This window comes from Pelecanus crispus, chromosome 3 (genome assembly GCF_030463565.1).
Source record: "Pelecanus crispus isolate bPelCri1 chromosome 3, bPelCri1.pri, whole genome shotgun sequence".
Taxonomy (NCBI): Eukaryota; Metazoa; Chordata; class Aves; order Pelecaniformes; family Pelecanidae; genus Pelecanus; species Pelecanus crispus.
Window position 1 is genome coordinate 124,306,507 of NC_134645.1, and position 13,402 is coordinate 124,319,908.

General features: G+C 40.7%; 1 protein-coding gene across 1 annotated transcript in view; it reads left to right on the forward strand.

Moving 5' to 3' along the window:
- The window catches only part of KLHL29 (kelch like family member 29), a 253,352-nt gene that overhangs the window by 171,614 nt on the left and 68,336 nt on the right, over positions 1-13,402 (forward strand). Inside the window, exon 4 of the mRNA XM_075708170.1 lies at positions 8,191-8,329. Within this exon, the coding sequence (XP_075564285.1) occupies positions 8,191-8,329 (139 nt within the window). The remainder of the gene's footprint in view (positions 1-8,190; positions 8,330-13,402) is intronic.

Genomic DNA, 13,402 nt, shown 5'->3' on the forward strand with positions numbered 1-13,402 from the left:
TACAAACAATTAGGATAATACTGAATCCATCCCAGATCACGTAGTAATAAATATTTTAGTCTTCCCTTAAGTGTGTATTGATATTCAGGGCTGCCTGCTGGTAAATAAAACAATCAGAACTAAATTTCTCTTTGAATCTGGGCTATTCTGCGTTTCCAGCGCTCACAGATTTTTTTCTCCCCCCTTCTCTTTCTGCCTCTCTCTCTCTCTCTCTCATTTTGTCTCCAGAGAAAATTATTGTCTGCCTGGAAATCAAGTTACAGTGCTAACTGAAATAGTGGCATGTTATATTCGGAACAGGGGGCCAGGCTGGCAATTTGCTGGGATCCCCTGGGGTTTGTTTGCCTTGGCCAATATAGAACAGGCTGCAGCCAACTTGATATTTAATCAGGGGTGAATCCTGAAAAAAAAACCTCAGCAGATCCTGATACAGGAAGCTGCATCTTTATCTCAACATCTCAGTGGGTATTTTTGTGCTGGATCCTTTGGTCTTGCTGCTTGGCCTTGCGCGGATCACAGCCTGTGTTGGAAAACTAAAGAGATCAGATCGTCTCCATATTTTTTTCATTCTTTCTGTGCATCCATATATGTAATGTAAATGCAGTTCATTTTCAAAGCCAGTCACATACGCTCACTGTGCATTTGTAACCCTGTATGATTATAAATTAGCAGGCATGGATACCATAGAAGACTTTACCTTATAAATCAAAGCAGCAAAGGCATTCTAGCCTCCAAACTCCCTTTTTTATTATTTTTATGCATAACTGTGATACCAAAATCTCTCCGAAGTTGCATTTAAAGTAGATTTTCTAGAAATGAGGGTGGTGGTTAATCTCTGAATACAGTCAGAAAATACGTTGAAATAGTTTTACAGCCTAACATAGGGAAATATCAAGTCTGTGATGTGTGAAGGCATCTTTGAGGTACCTCCTAATGTCAGTTCTAGTGATGATAATGGACTGAAAATTGTTTTCAAAACATGATACCTCAACTTCCCCAAGTTTTTAAGAGATGTAGAAAGGCTCCATTTACACGTACAGTTGTCTTCCTCAAGTGAGTAATCACTTTATTGATCCTTTCTCATCAAAATAAGAAGAGAAGAATTTGTCTATGTGAACAATGAAAAAATATTTAGCACAATGGGGCACCTCATTGCCAAGAATCCTTTGAGCGGAATTATCACATATAGCCGCATGTGTTGTTCAGGATGAGATTTAAAAAATATTTTCCCACTCTCCAACATCTGTTACTGTTTTCTTTAGCAGCACAGGTGTATAACAGTGTCAGCAAGACTAAGATCTAGGCAGGTTGGTCTGCACTACAAAGTCCTGCTGCCATAGCTGTGTCAGCTCCGAGTGTGACAGCTTCACACCTTGCATTTCACATTGCTGTGCTGACAAAACCCAGCAGAAGAGGACTCGCATTGCCTTTTGTTCAGAGCTTGGTGTAACTGTGCCAGCAGTGATACCTCTCCGTCAGCATGTGCTCCATCTTCACTGGGGAGTGTAGCTGGGTAGCAGAGACTCTGTAGGGCACGGCCTCGCTGAGCCTGCGCTTGGGGGCTGTAGTGCTCCTGTAGTCACCATCGAGCTTTTCTCAGTTCATTTTGTCTGGCTTAAGGGCTTATGAAAGCAAAATGTTCAGGAGATGGCCACAAGCAGTCGAGCATTTTCAGATGCCTTTGGAGCAGGATGGCATCCTGTGGAAGCTCCGTAATCAATACAGTCTGGGAGAGGAGGGCTGGACGCACCAGTATCAAGCAGCCAGCATTTTGCACCTCCACCCCAAGCCATTAGCAGCCTTGGCACTTCACAGCACAGAGCCACAGTGCTTCACCTTTGTCTGCCTCCCGCATCTCACCCATAAAGGATCCTCATATAGGCGAGTCCCAGCTTTCTTACACCCCCTTCTTCTGCTCTTGATGAGGAAGTTCAACTGGAACTGAGATCCAAAAGGAAAAAGTGAAAGTATTTATCTGCAAGAGATTAATTCTCATCTTTTGTGCAAAAAAAAATTAGTGTCTGCTCTCAGCTAATTATCTACTCTCCCTTGGTAATCCCTGGGGAGAGACACCCGTGGTAGTGCATCCTACCTGGCTGAGCGCGCAGAAGGGGCTGGGCTGTACACAATGTTTCTGTTGGTCTAGGAAGGAAACCGAAGATCACAAGACAGTATCTGTGACATCCTCATCTGTTAATGATTCCTACAAGGCTTCGCTCATTCCCTTTTTTCTCTGTTACTATTTCATTTCAGGGCAAAAGAGAATAAGGGACCTATTTCTTGTCCTCAGTCCCAAGAAGGAAGCTCTTCTCTAGAGGTGTGCACTTGTCTTCACACCATATGGAAGCTGCCATAGTTGATGGTGCATTTGTCAACTGGGAAATAACTAACCCCCTGCCTGATGATCATGGGAGACCCTAAGGGATGATGTTCAGTGGTAGTTGGTCTGCAGTGTCAAGGGGAATCATAGAATCATAGAATCACAGAATGCTTTGGGTTGGAAGGGACCTTTAGAGGCCATCCAGCCCAACCCCCCTGCAGTGAGCAGGGACAGCTTTAACCAGATCAGGGTGCTCAGAGCCCCGGCCAACCTGACCTTGAATATTGCCAGGGATGGCGCCTCTACCACCTCTCTGGGCAACCTGTTCCAGTGCTTCACCACCCTCATTGTAAAAAATTTCTTTCTTGTGTCTAGTCTAAATCTATTCTTCTTTAGTTTAAATCCATTATTCCTTGTCCTGTCACAACAGGCCTTGTTAAAAAGATTCTCCCCATCTTTCCTGTAGGCCCCCTTTAAGTACTGAAAGGCCGCAATAAGGTCTCCTCACAACCTTCTCTTCTCCAGGCTGAACAATCCCAACTCCCTCAGCCTGGCCTGGAGTGGAGAAGGGCGTCAGCCACTGCAACACCAAGTGTGTCCACATAACTTCATCAGGCTGGCCTAACGAGGCAACTAGGCATTCAGTTGTTATCTCTCCACGCAGCTGATTCAAGCTACGTATGAACAGCGCAAGGGCAAATGGAGCAGTTTTTTGTGACACTCTCCAGGCTTTGGGGTTCTCTGTGTGTCTGTGGGCACAGTGGTGAGGAGGAAGAGAGGCTTGTCAAAACTGGCGGAAAATCATGAGTGCTTGTGTGGTTCATTAGGACAGCCTCGCCATGGTACCCTTTCCTGTCACTCATAACTCCTATTCAACTGCTGGGTCTTGTGCTTCATAATTTAATTTTTTGTAGCTGCACACTCTCTACCACTGTCTATCAAAATGACCAAGTATGTGCAGTGCTGGCATTTAATGGTTAAAACATTTGTTTTACATAACTAGAGCATAACCTTGGAAATTAATCTCCTTACTTATTAAGGCAAGAAAGTAATTGGATTCTCCTTCTGGTAACTTTTCTTGGCTTTCCCACATTTTCTGTCCAATCATGAAAGCAGGAGCCTGTCTGGGCAAGCACTGGTCTCTTGCAAGTTCTTCACAAGAATAATTAGTGATGTTTCATCAATTAGCCTTTTCAGTTTTATAATAGGTTAGTTTTTCCAAGCAAATTTTAAAAAACACTCTTTGTAAAAAGTATTTCACAGCTCATTATATTTTAGCTCTTGCTGCCCCCTTTTAAAGCCTTATCTACTAGAATTTAAGTAGAGGTCGTGAGTAAAAGTGGAAGGAAACCTGAGAGCTTCCATTGTGCCACAGGAATGTGCATTAGAGAGGATCTTTGACTGTGTATCCATCCTCCACTGTGCTTGAAATACAGAATAAATAAAGTTGGGGAATAAGTTCCCTGTTCATTTTTATTTCTGATAATAAGTAATTTAAAAAAAGATTCACTGTATAATTTCTGTTCCCTTTATTTGATCTACACAATTACACAGTTGTTCTTGGTCCTACATTTGATCCAAGGCTTATGAGCTCTTCAGTTTAATTTGTAATTTGTCCATTAATTAAGAGGGAGAAAATGTAGTGTGATGGGTGGAGCTGGGGACCAGGAATCAAAGCTTCTGAGTTCTTCCTGGCTCTGTTTCTGACCTGAGGAAAGTCACTTACACCTTCTGGCCCATATTGTCTCTGGGACTCTCAATATAATTATGTTTAAATGCCCCCAAGCAATGATATGAAGGCTGATAATGGCGAGATAGAAAGCGCTTCCTTTCACAAGCTCTGTAGAGATGTTCAGTTGCATGTTTCAGGTCAAGTCCCCTTTAGGTTCAACCACTATGTGGCTCATGTAATTATGGAAGACCGTGGGGTGTCTATTGTGTACTTCTTTATGAAGAAAACATTCAACCTGGCTTTGACTGAGAATGATTTAGCATCGGTAATGATGAAGACGACGGAAAGGACTGCCTTTGTTTCTGCAGTCCCAAAGCGTGTGTGCACCTGGGGCAGGAGGGAAAATCCCTTGCACTATCGATGCGAGAGCATTTGCTGTGATTCACTGAAGAGAGGGAAGATCAGTGCCCGTCCTACTGAAACCTTGCACCTTAACTGTCCTTGCACTTCATTTTTACCTGGATCTCTTTTAAAAAAAAATCTAATGGGAAAAAAGGCAAACAAAGAAAAAACACTCCGTAAGAACAAAGAAACCAGAGGAGTAAATAACCACTAGGAAATTCCCAGCACATCCCTTTCTGAAGGTTTCAGGAAATTCCATTTGATGGAGGAAGCAACAGCTGAAAATTAGGAGGAGCCCAGAAGACGGACTAGCAGGAGACAGCTGAGATCATTTTTCACTGCCAGGACTGCACTGTGTTGTCTCTCCTTTTACAACTCATCGGCAGGCATTATTACCTGGTGAAAAAATTTGTTTTGCAACTGATCCTGAGTCCTCATAAATCATTAATGCCTGGCTAAGCACAGTGTGAGCATTACAAATACTCTGAGAATGAGGGCCCGTTCTGATATAACCTTGTGTCCAATACTAATGCCTGCTAGTTATTTAGTAATACAAAGGGGCCTCAGCAAGGAAGATCGATGAATCAATGCAGTCTCCTGACTTCCTTCTCCTCTCCACCTGCCTCTTCTCTTTCTAGTTCAGAAACTGAGCTACAAAAAATACAGGACTGTTCGTAGTCATCTCTCTGTGGAGGACAGTACAACAAGTTAGGGGGACAAGGAGAGAATTACGGCCTCGCAATAGCTATCAGAAAAAGAGGAGCTTCAGTTTCTGATTAGGGCTTGTTCTGATTTCTGGGTTTTTATGAGCCAGATTGCACCACTGCTCCAGACCTGTGTTTTCTGGTTTGCATCCCTTAATGAATGCATGCAATATAAAGCACACTGAAGTGTGCAAAGAACATAGGTAGAAACTGTGCCCGGGAACTGCAGGACTAGATGTAATTAAAGGGTGCTCAGTAAAGTCCAAATAATCAGCTCATTACCTGGGGGAGCCATTGGGGGATTTAGATGCTCAAACCAGCTCTCACAATACTGGAGATAGCACAGAGAGCACAGCATCCATCACTGCAGTGGCTGAACTTTCTATCTTGTTATTCAGCAATCTTGGCCTTAATCATGAGTTCATGGATGATCTCTACTATCCTGCTTACCCTGAGCCCACCTCCAAAGACCCCCAGCCCATTCAGAGTGCAACTAAACTCTGTTTCCTCTCCGGGAGCACAGGATCCATCTATGCGGTTGCTATTCATACAGTTGTGCTCTTTGAACACTAAGAATAATTGATCATGAGCTTTAAAAGGAGGGAATGGAATGAGGTGAGATGGAGATTGACCCCTTGAGTAAGCATAATCTTAAGCTTGTATGACTTAGTCTGGGTTGGAGCCCTTGTCTTGAAAGGTTTATGCAAGGAAGATTGCAAAGCCACAGAGAAAAGGATCTTGAACAAGGAATGTAGAAAAAGTGCAAATGGGGATGGAGGACAGTAGTTGAGCAAATTCGAAAAGGGGGATGACAGAAAACAAAAGTGAAATTAAGTAGGGGATAAGAGACTATCAGAAAGTTTAGAGGGAAAAGTAACTGTCTTTTAGGCATGAAATGATAGAAAATTGGTCAAGAGGAAAATGTAGTTGCTGTACATAAAAGTGGAAAAATGGACCAACACAGGGAAAAAAAAGTCGTTCATATGTGAAAAGGGATGGAAAAATACTTCCTTCACAATTGCCTGCAAAAATATGCAACTAAGAAAGCACCTGGTGCTGTTCCTGTGAAACCAAAGGCCTTAGTCACTTAAACCCTGAATCAGGTAGAACACTCCTTGCGTCCAAAGCATCCTTGGTCTTTAACCAAGGCCTGAAGCGTTCGTGGTCAAGTCAGACTTTAGGCACCACACCTCCAGCAAAAGCCTGAAACTTTCCTGCAGAAGTGTGAACATTCAGATCCCGTTTTAAGTTTTGCTTGAAATGTATCATTGTACTTTAGCTCAGATGAATTTGTTAAAAATAGTCCCTGCTATAGCACCCACAGGACAGAGTGGTTTATTTTCCCCTATTATAGATCTGACACAAGCCTGCTGTTATTTCTGTGGCCTCTCTAATGATCTGCTTGCTCTCTGGAGAGCACTGACCCATTTCAGCACAGAATAATTAGCCTTTCAGACACTACTGTGTTTCCATTAAATAGACATAAATGTGCAAGGTGACATTTATTTACTTAGGCCTGAAAAATGTTCACGACAGATGTTGGGGCTTGGGAGAATTTCAATTTCTTTTCATGCAACAGTTGTATATTTGCATGCTTCCATGTTGTTTAACCACTAGTGCTTTGCTGAAATGACTCCTGTTGAGTTTCATTGAGGAAGCAGGAGAACACAAACATTATTTGGGTCTTCATTTCACCGTAGGGCCCTTTGGCGATGCGTCGGCAGCCCAGTGCCCAAGCCCGGCAGCGGCTTTAAATGCAGTTAAGAGTTGCACTCTCTTCAGGTCCCTTTTACTTTCTGTAAGGAGGGACCCCATGTAAAGAACTGCTGTTGATTTACAGATCTGTCTGAAGAGGAATGTGTTCAGGGTGTTACACTGAGAAAATGAGAACCTTGACCTATTGCAAACATAAAATAAAACCAAAATCCTTTAGTATTTAAAATCAGCTCTTTTATCATCTTGATCACTGGCTTCTGAACCACCGGACTATTGCCCAGGTGAAAAGTATATTATTCATCTTGATAGCCACTTCGGTCTGCAAAGTTGGAGGGAAGTCTTACCCTTAAAAGTCCAGCCGGTATACAGAACATGTAGGTTGTTTAATAGTTCACATCCACACATGAAGACGTGGCATGCTATTATTTCATTCTGTTAGTACCAATAGGCTTTATAAAAGGAGACATCACACAAGGTAGGTGCTTTATTGCAGGATGGAAACACTTTCATAGGTTATTTTAATCATTATGATTCTTTCATGATGTGTGAAAGTTGATTGTTGCTGTAAATGAAGTCATTGAAGGCTAAAAAATAAAAATGCTGTGATGGTAAAAATCCTTGGAGTGCAAAAAATGGGAATTGCTATAAAAGGCAGTAATTTATTCTCTGCATGAGATTATTTTTTATCATAAGGATGCTTTTAAGCTAATTCTGAAACATATCCAATTGTAGTCTATATAGCTGAGGTATATTGCAAGATGCATTGATAATCTGGGTAATTTTTTATGCACTGTAATTTATATATTATTTAGAAGTACTATTTTATTCTGTTAACTGAGAGGCTTAACACGTTTTTACTATGTTAAGGATAAGTTATTTTTGCAGGTTTTGTGGTTTTATTATTTTGACCCATATCCAGTTCATATTGCATCATAATACCATATTTTTAATAATATTATTGTAGTATGTTCAAAACTTATTTGCATTTGGATAGAAATTCATTAGCTCTTGATTTTTATTATAACAAATTATTTTAACTTTTCTGTGATAATGCATTCTCTGTGTTTCTGATTTGCTGATGTTGAAATATTTTGTTTTCATTTTTAACCCTTCCAAATTTAGGATCGTTTTTGCTTTTTTTCTGTATATATATTTCAGTTGTTTAGACCTACTGGTTCCTGCTTTTTCTTTTTCTTTTTTTAATATGTTATGTTTGTAACTTCTGACTGTCTGTGTTGAGCCAATCTTACTGACAAAAATATCAGTTGTTTCCTGTTTCTCTACTTCTTTACAAAAAAAAAAAATGAAAAGTAAAAAGTAAAAATAAAAAACTCTTAATGGGAACCCTGGCACTGTCTGTCTTCTCTGTTCTGCAGAAATGTTGAAGGAGTTGAACCAGCAACGCAGAGCGAAAGAGTTTACAGACCTGAAAATTATTGTTGAAGGCAAAGAGTTTGAAGTCCACCAAAATGTTCTAGCTTCCTGCAGCTTGTATTTCAAGGACCTGATTAAAAGGTTTGCCTTCCTTCCAGCTGTGATCTGCTCTGTTCTTTTGTAGGGCGCATTTGTGTCGCTTTTTTTTCCTCCCCTCTCTTGCAGGTTTATGAAGATTGAATCTCCTGTCACAGAGCCAGTAGCCATTCTTTCCACCTCCTCTGAATGTATTTCCAAACTGAGACTCAGACCCATTTGTTACACATCCAACTCGTACAGTGTAATTATTTCTGATCAGTAGAGGCCGGTTTTGGCCGAAGAAAGTATTCCAGCACTGAGAGATCTAAGTTTTAAACTCAATTGCTAATGGTGATTCAGACCACAACTAAAAACTATTGCTGTCGATGTTTTCAAGGAACTGTCACATACGACAAAAGTCTGTCCTTCGGGCTACAGTAAGCCGTCAGCGTTCTGGTGAACGATGCTGAGACGTCGTGCTAATAAAGCATTTTGAGTATTGTGATCCCTTCACCCTGAAATTTTTGTTACATGCTTTTGTGTATCTTTTATGGGCAAAGGGATTGATATTTTTATTATTTGGGGACTTTTAAAAGAAGAAAAGACAACTGATTAATTTCTCTAGAAAAGACTGTAAATAAGATGCTTTTCTGGTCAAAATATAGCTCAGTCTGCATGTTAGACTAAGGGTAGTTTTTTCCTACAAACACTCTAGCTTAGGGTACGTACAATATGTACATTTTCTAAACATCGTGTCTCCGCCTTCACATTTTCCCCCCTCTGTTTCTAGCTGATTGATTCTAAACAGTGCATGATAATCTTTTTTTTCCATTACATTGATTTTTCAATTTGTATGCTTCATATACTCGCATAGGAATAAATTGGTACTCTCATATTATTAGTAAGTTAGAGTAGCAAGTAGGGAGAAAAAAACCATGAGGATAACTTTCATTTTTCTCTCAATCATCAGCAAATTAATGCAGCTGCTGATTTTGCCTTGCAGTATTTTCCTGAGCAGACTGAGCCTGGACTGTGCTAAAAAATGGGATTAAAGAACATTTTGCTTGCTTCAAATCCTGTATTTAAATTTTGCCAACTAACACAATAGTGACTGTATTTTATTTCAGGATGGCATATTGGCTGGTATCTCCTTTCAGTGTATTATGTCCTTTTGCACAAAGCTGGTTTTATAATTATGGATATATATTACATTTCCTTGATATAGCTGTGCTGACTGCCTTATCAATTATTCATAAAAAATATGTTGGCCTAGGAAGCATGTCTTTTCCCCTCTGTAAATCTAATGATTGCTAGCTGTAGCTATGCCAGATCTCTCCTCTCCTTTCTCTTCTGTCTGCTCATTATCATTTAATTGTTAAGGCTACAGTATATGCTTTTTAGGGTGATAAGGAGTAGAGTCTACAGGGAAAGAAAATCTTAGAATCAACTTACAAAATCTTAGAATCAACTTAAATCCAATAACTGACTGGCCAAAGACTGTTATTTGGATTTTGCTGCGAAGACATCCGCTTATGCGCAGAAGTCACCAGGCAGCATCTATTTCTAGAAGCACACTGAGGAATGTTGCTCCTTTATTATTTAGTTATCAAATGGAGATATACTTTAGACTGAACACTGCTCTGATATGAACTCATTTAAAACAAACAAACAAACAAAAAACTTTTTAAATGCTCTGAAAAGACTATGAAAGCAAAACCCTGGATTTCAACATTTATTGTCTTTCAGCTGCTCACATGCATTACAAGAAAAAAATAGTGAAAGGTTTAGCTCATTTGCCAACCTCACCACTTTTTGCCTTCTTTGACATCATCAGCAGCAATAAAGCAATAAATATTCCAGAGGTCGATTTGTATCCACAGTCGGGTCTCTCCATCCCAGTTGTCTTCCATATATAACCTCAGTTGCACACATGTAACCTTCATGAAGGCTAATGGAGTTGCACAGGTGTATCCAAGGCAAAAATACCTTTATTACTGATGATGATGCTTGGATAGGGAAAAATCCAGCTTGATGTCTAGTTGAGTTTGCAAAACCGTCAGGTGAGAAAAATAAATATTCACCTGTAAACTGAGCAAACGTGTCTTTGCGAGACAATAAACTCAGGGCTATGGGGTGGAATTTCTAAAGACTTTCTTTTTAGAGGATACTTGCAGTGGAAAGCCCAGTCCTTTTAGAAACCCCATGAAGTCAATGAAAGTCAAGGACTCAAGTTGCAAGAGGTATTCAGTATTTTGTAGGATCATGGCCTTAATGATACAAAATCATTATAGTTCACAGAGTCAGTATGTTTATAAATGCAACACATCTAGAATCCTCTCCTGTTAACATCTCCTTTGAGATGGTACTTTAAGCTTTATGTGATTTTTATCTTTATATTATTATAGAAATCAAAACAAGAAATGGCAGTTTTTCTTGAAGAATAAAGGAGATCTCTTTATGTTAAGTATAATATAAAGTCCATTTCAGTCAGTGCATGCGAGGGTTAAACTCTAATGCCATTCCAACCAAAGGCACCAATAGGTCACCAGAAGCGTCAATGAGAAGATGATCTATTCATGAAGGTGCTATGTGCATCTATATAAAGATGCAGAAAAATAATATCTTTCAGAGTGTTTACTTCAGCTGTTCTTTGCCACAGGCTAGTTACTGTTAACCTCATGTTCTGCCATTGATTCCAGTGTGTGTTGGAGTTGGTATCTGATGGTAGAATAGCAAGTAGTGTCTCGAACTGAAATGTTCAAAACCAAAGAAGATCAGTTATCCCCTCCTCAAAAAAAAAACCCCAAATATAGGCATAGAACCAGAGTTATTGCCCATTTCGAAGAAGGCTATTTGATGAGAATTAGTCATAGCAGGGAAAAAAATACATTGTTTGTATTGCACTGTAGTGAAAAGATGATAACCAGGTTTGATTGACCAACACAACTCTAAAGTTATTTATGAATTATGAAACAAATTTGGTAATGAGACCACACTTGGAGATACCCTTAGTTTCTCAGAAAATGGGTAATCCTGCAATGTGCTGAGCATTCTGGTCCTCATCCAGAAAAGTTCTTGTTCCATGTGATGTATCTTCTAAATATATGGGCATGGCCCTTTTGAGGTTGGGTTAGTCCAGGCCTGAGCCTAAACTCAGCACCGTACCAAGCACTGTGCTGTTGGAAAGGGGTTAACCAGTCCCCGTCAGGAGCTGCACAGCACTCAAGCCGAAGCCAGGACTCCATGTTCATGTCCCTCCCAACAGCAGCTGACCATAAAAACCGCTCTCAGTCCTTTTCAATGAAAGTCCTTTTCATCGAAAGTCCTTTTCATCTGAAAAGGATTAGGTGTATTAGGAACAGCAGGTGTGAAATGTTCCTGACATCTTTTCCACCTTACTGTGCCCATGGAGGGGGGAAAGTGAGGTGCAGGGGAGGCATGGGGATGAATGAAGATGGGTGCATGCCCGAGGCTGGTCCCGTAGTAGGACATATTGCAAAAACCTCAGGGGCTGTGGGGCTGTCGCTAACAACCTCAGGAACAATTTTATACAGTATTAAACATATTTGGGGAGTGCTAGGTTTCCTTAAGTTCTCTTCATAAAATCCCCTTCAAAGTGTATTCTTTTTTGTGGTGAATATTCGAACCTGCTTTATGACAGGTATGGGGTTGAGTACTTGGCTTTACTGCATGCTCCTTCAGGCATAGAACATATAGAGGAGTTGATATACTTTATCTGGGCTTAGGGAAATCATGTGGTTAGTCAGCTTCTGCAAACTGTGACCCATACAAGACTACCGCAGTATAAGACTTCAGGAGAAAATGGATGATAAATAGCAGCTGGCATAGGGATCTGTCCTCTATATGCCATCTTAGGTATTTTGAGCGCACCGCCAACCACAGTTGCTTCCAGTCTGCCCGACTTTGGCCTCTAATACTCACCTATTTTAGGTATTTAAGAAATCAGCCTTCCCAAAGCAAGGGCCTAATTTATGGTCCAGGCAGTGAAGAGAAGCACCTTGAAGGCTTCCAAGAAGGAGCCTTTTCTCCTGATTCACGTGCCTATGTGGAGGCAGGTAGGAGATCCCTCTGCAGCAATGAGAGGTGCTTGTCTCTTGCTGTTCGTCAACCAACATTTAGGCCCAAGGTTGGCATCTAAGGCAGATTTAGTCTAACCTCGCCTTCTAGACTGCTGCTGTAGTCTACAGAGAGGGAGACAGACCTCTCCAGGAGGCAAGTCCTCTCACCATAAAATAGGTGTCTAAGATACAAGATGAAGGAGGAGGCCATCCCTCTTTACTGTTAATAAAGAGACAAGGTGATTTGCTTAGACTCCAAACTTATGATGGGTGTTGCACTGCTTCCTTCAGGGGTCCAGCCTAAGCTGGTTACCTAGGCTTCCCATGCAGTTGTCAGGGAAGACAGGACTGTCCGTAGGGTGATTCAGCCCACCTTATGATGAATAACATGAACTGCCTTCTGGAAGTGCTCATTTTTCATTGCCCACGGAGAAAGGCTAGTGACCCAGCTCTGATTAGACACCTGGCTAAAAGTAGTTGGCTAAAAGTGCATGAATGATTCCTTCCTGAAACTAGTGTTTGTCTGAATGTCACATACATATGCTTATATATGTACACAGAAAGAAAGAAGTAGATCAGGATCCATCAAAACCCCTGTATGTAAAATGCCCCTGTCTCAGAGCACAGATTTTCTTATTTAAGCCAATCTTGTAGATACAGCTCCTTGGTTTCGGGGAGGAGAGAAATGAGCTCTGTGTCTTTGTATCATCTGCCCTAGAAGAAATTGTGGAAAATGTGTGTGTGTTCTGGAAGGAAGGAAGGAACAGAAAATCCCATGAAGAGGCACCATTTTTTTTCTAGCCGCATTTGGAATAGACAAATACAGCTGCTGGATAAATGGAATGTCTGATATTTCCATAGCAGAATTTCAGCAGAACATTTTGATTTGCTGCTTTCTTCTTCTTAATCCAACCCAAAGTGCTGGAATCTCTACCAACTATTACATTAATAATAGGAAGCACTTCGCATAAAACTCTCTTCTTGGCCAAATGCTGGCTTTTATAAGCAGACTTCAGTTTTATTTCTCTGTGGTCAGTTACTAAAGATACACAGATCC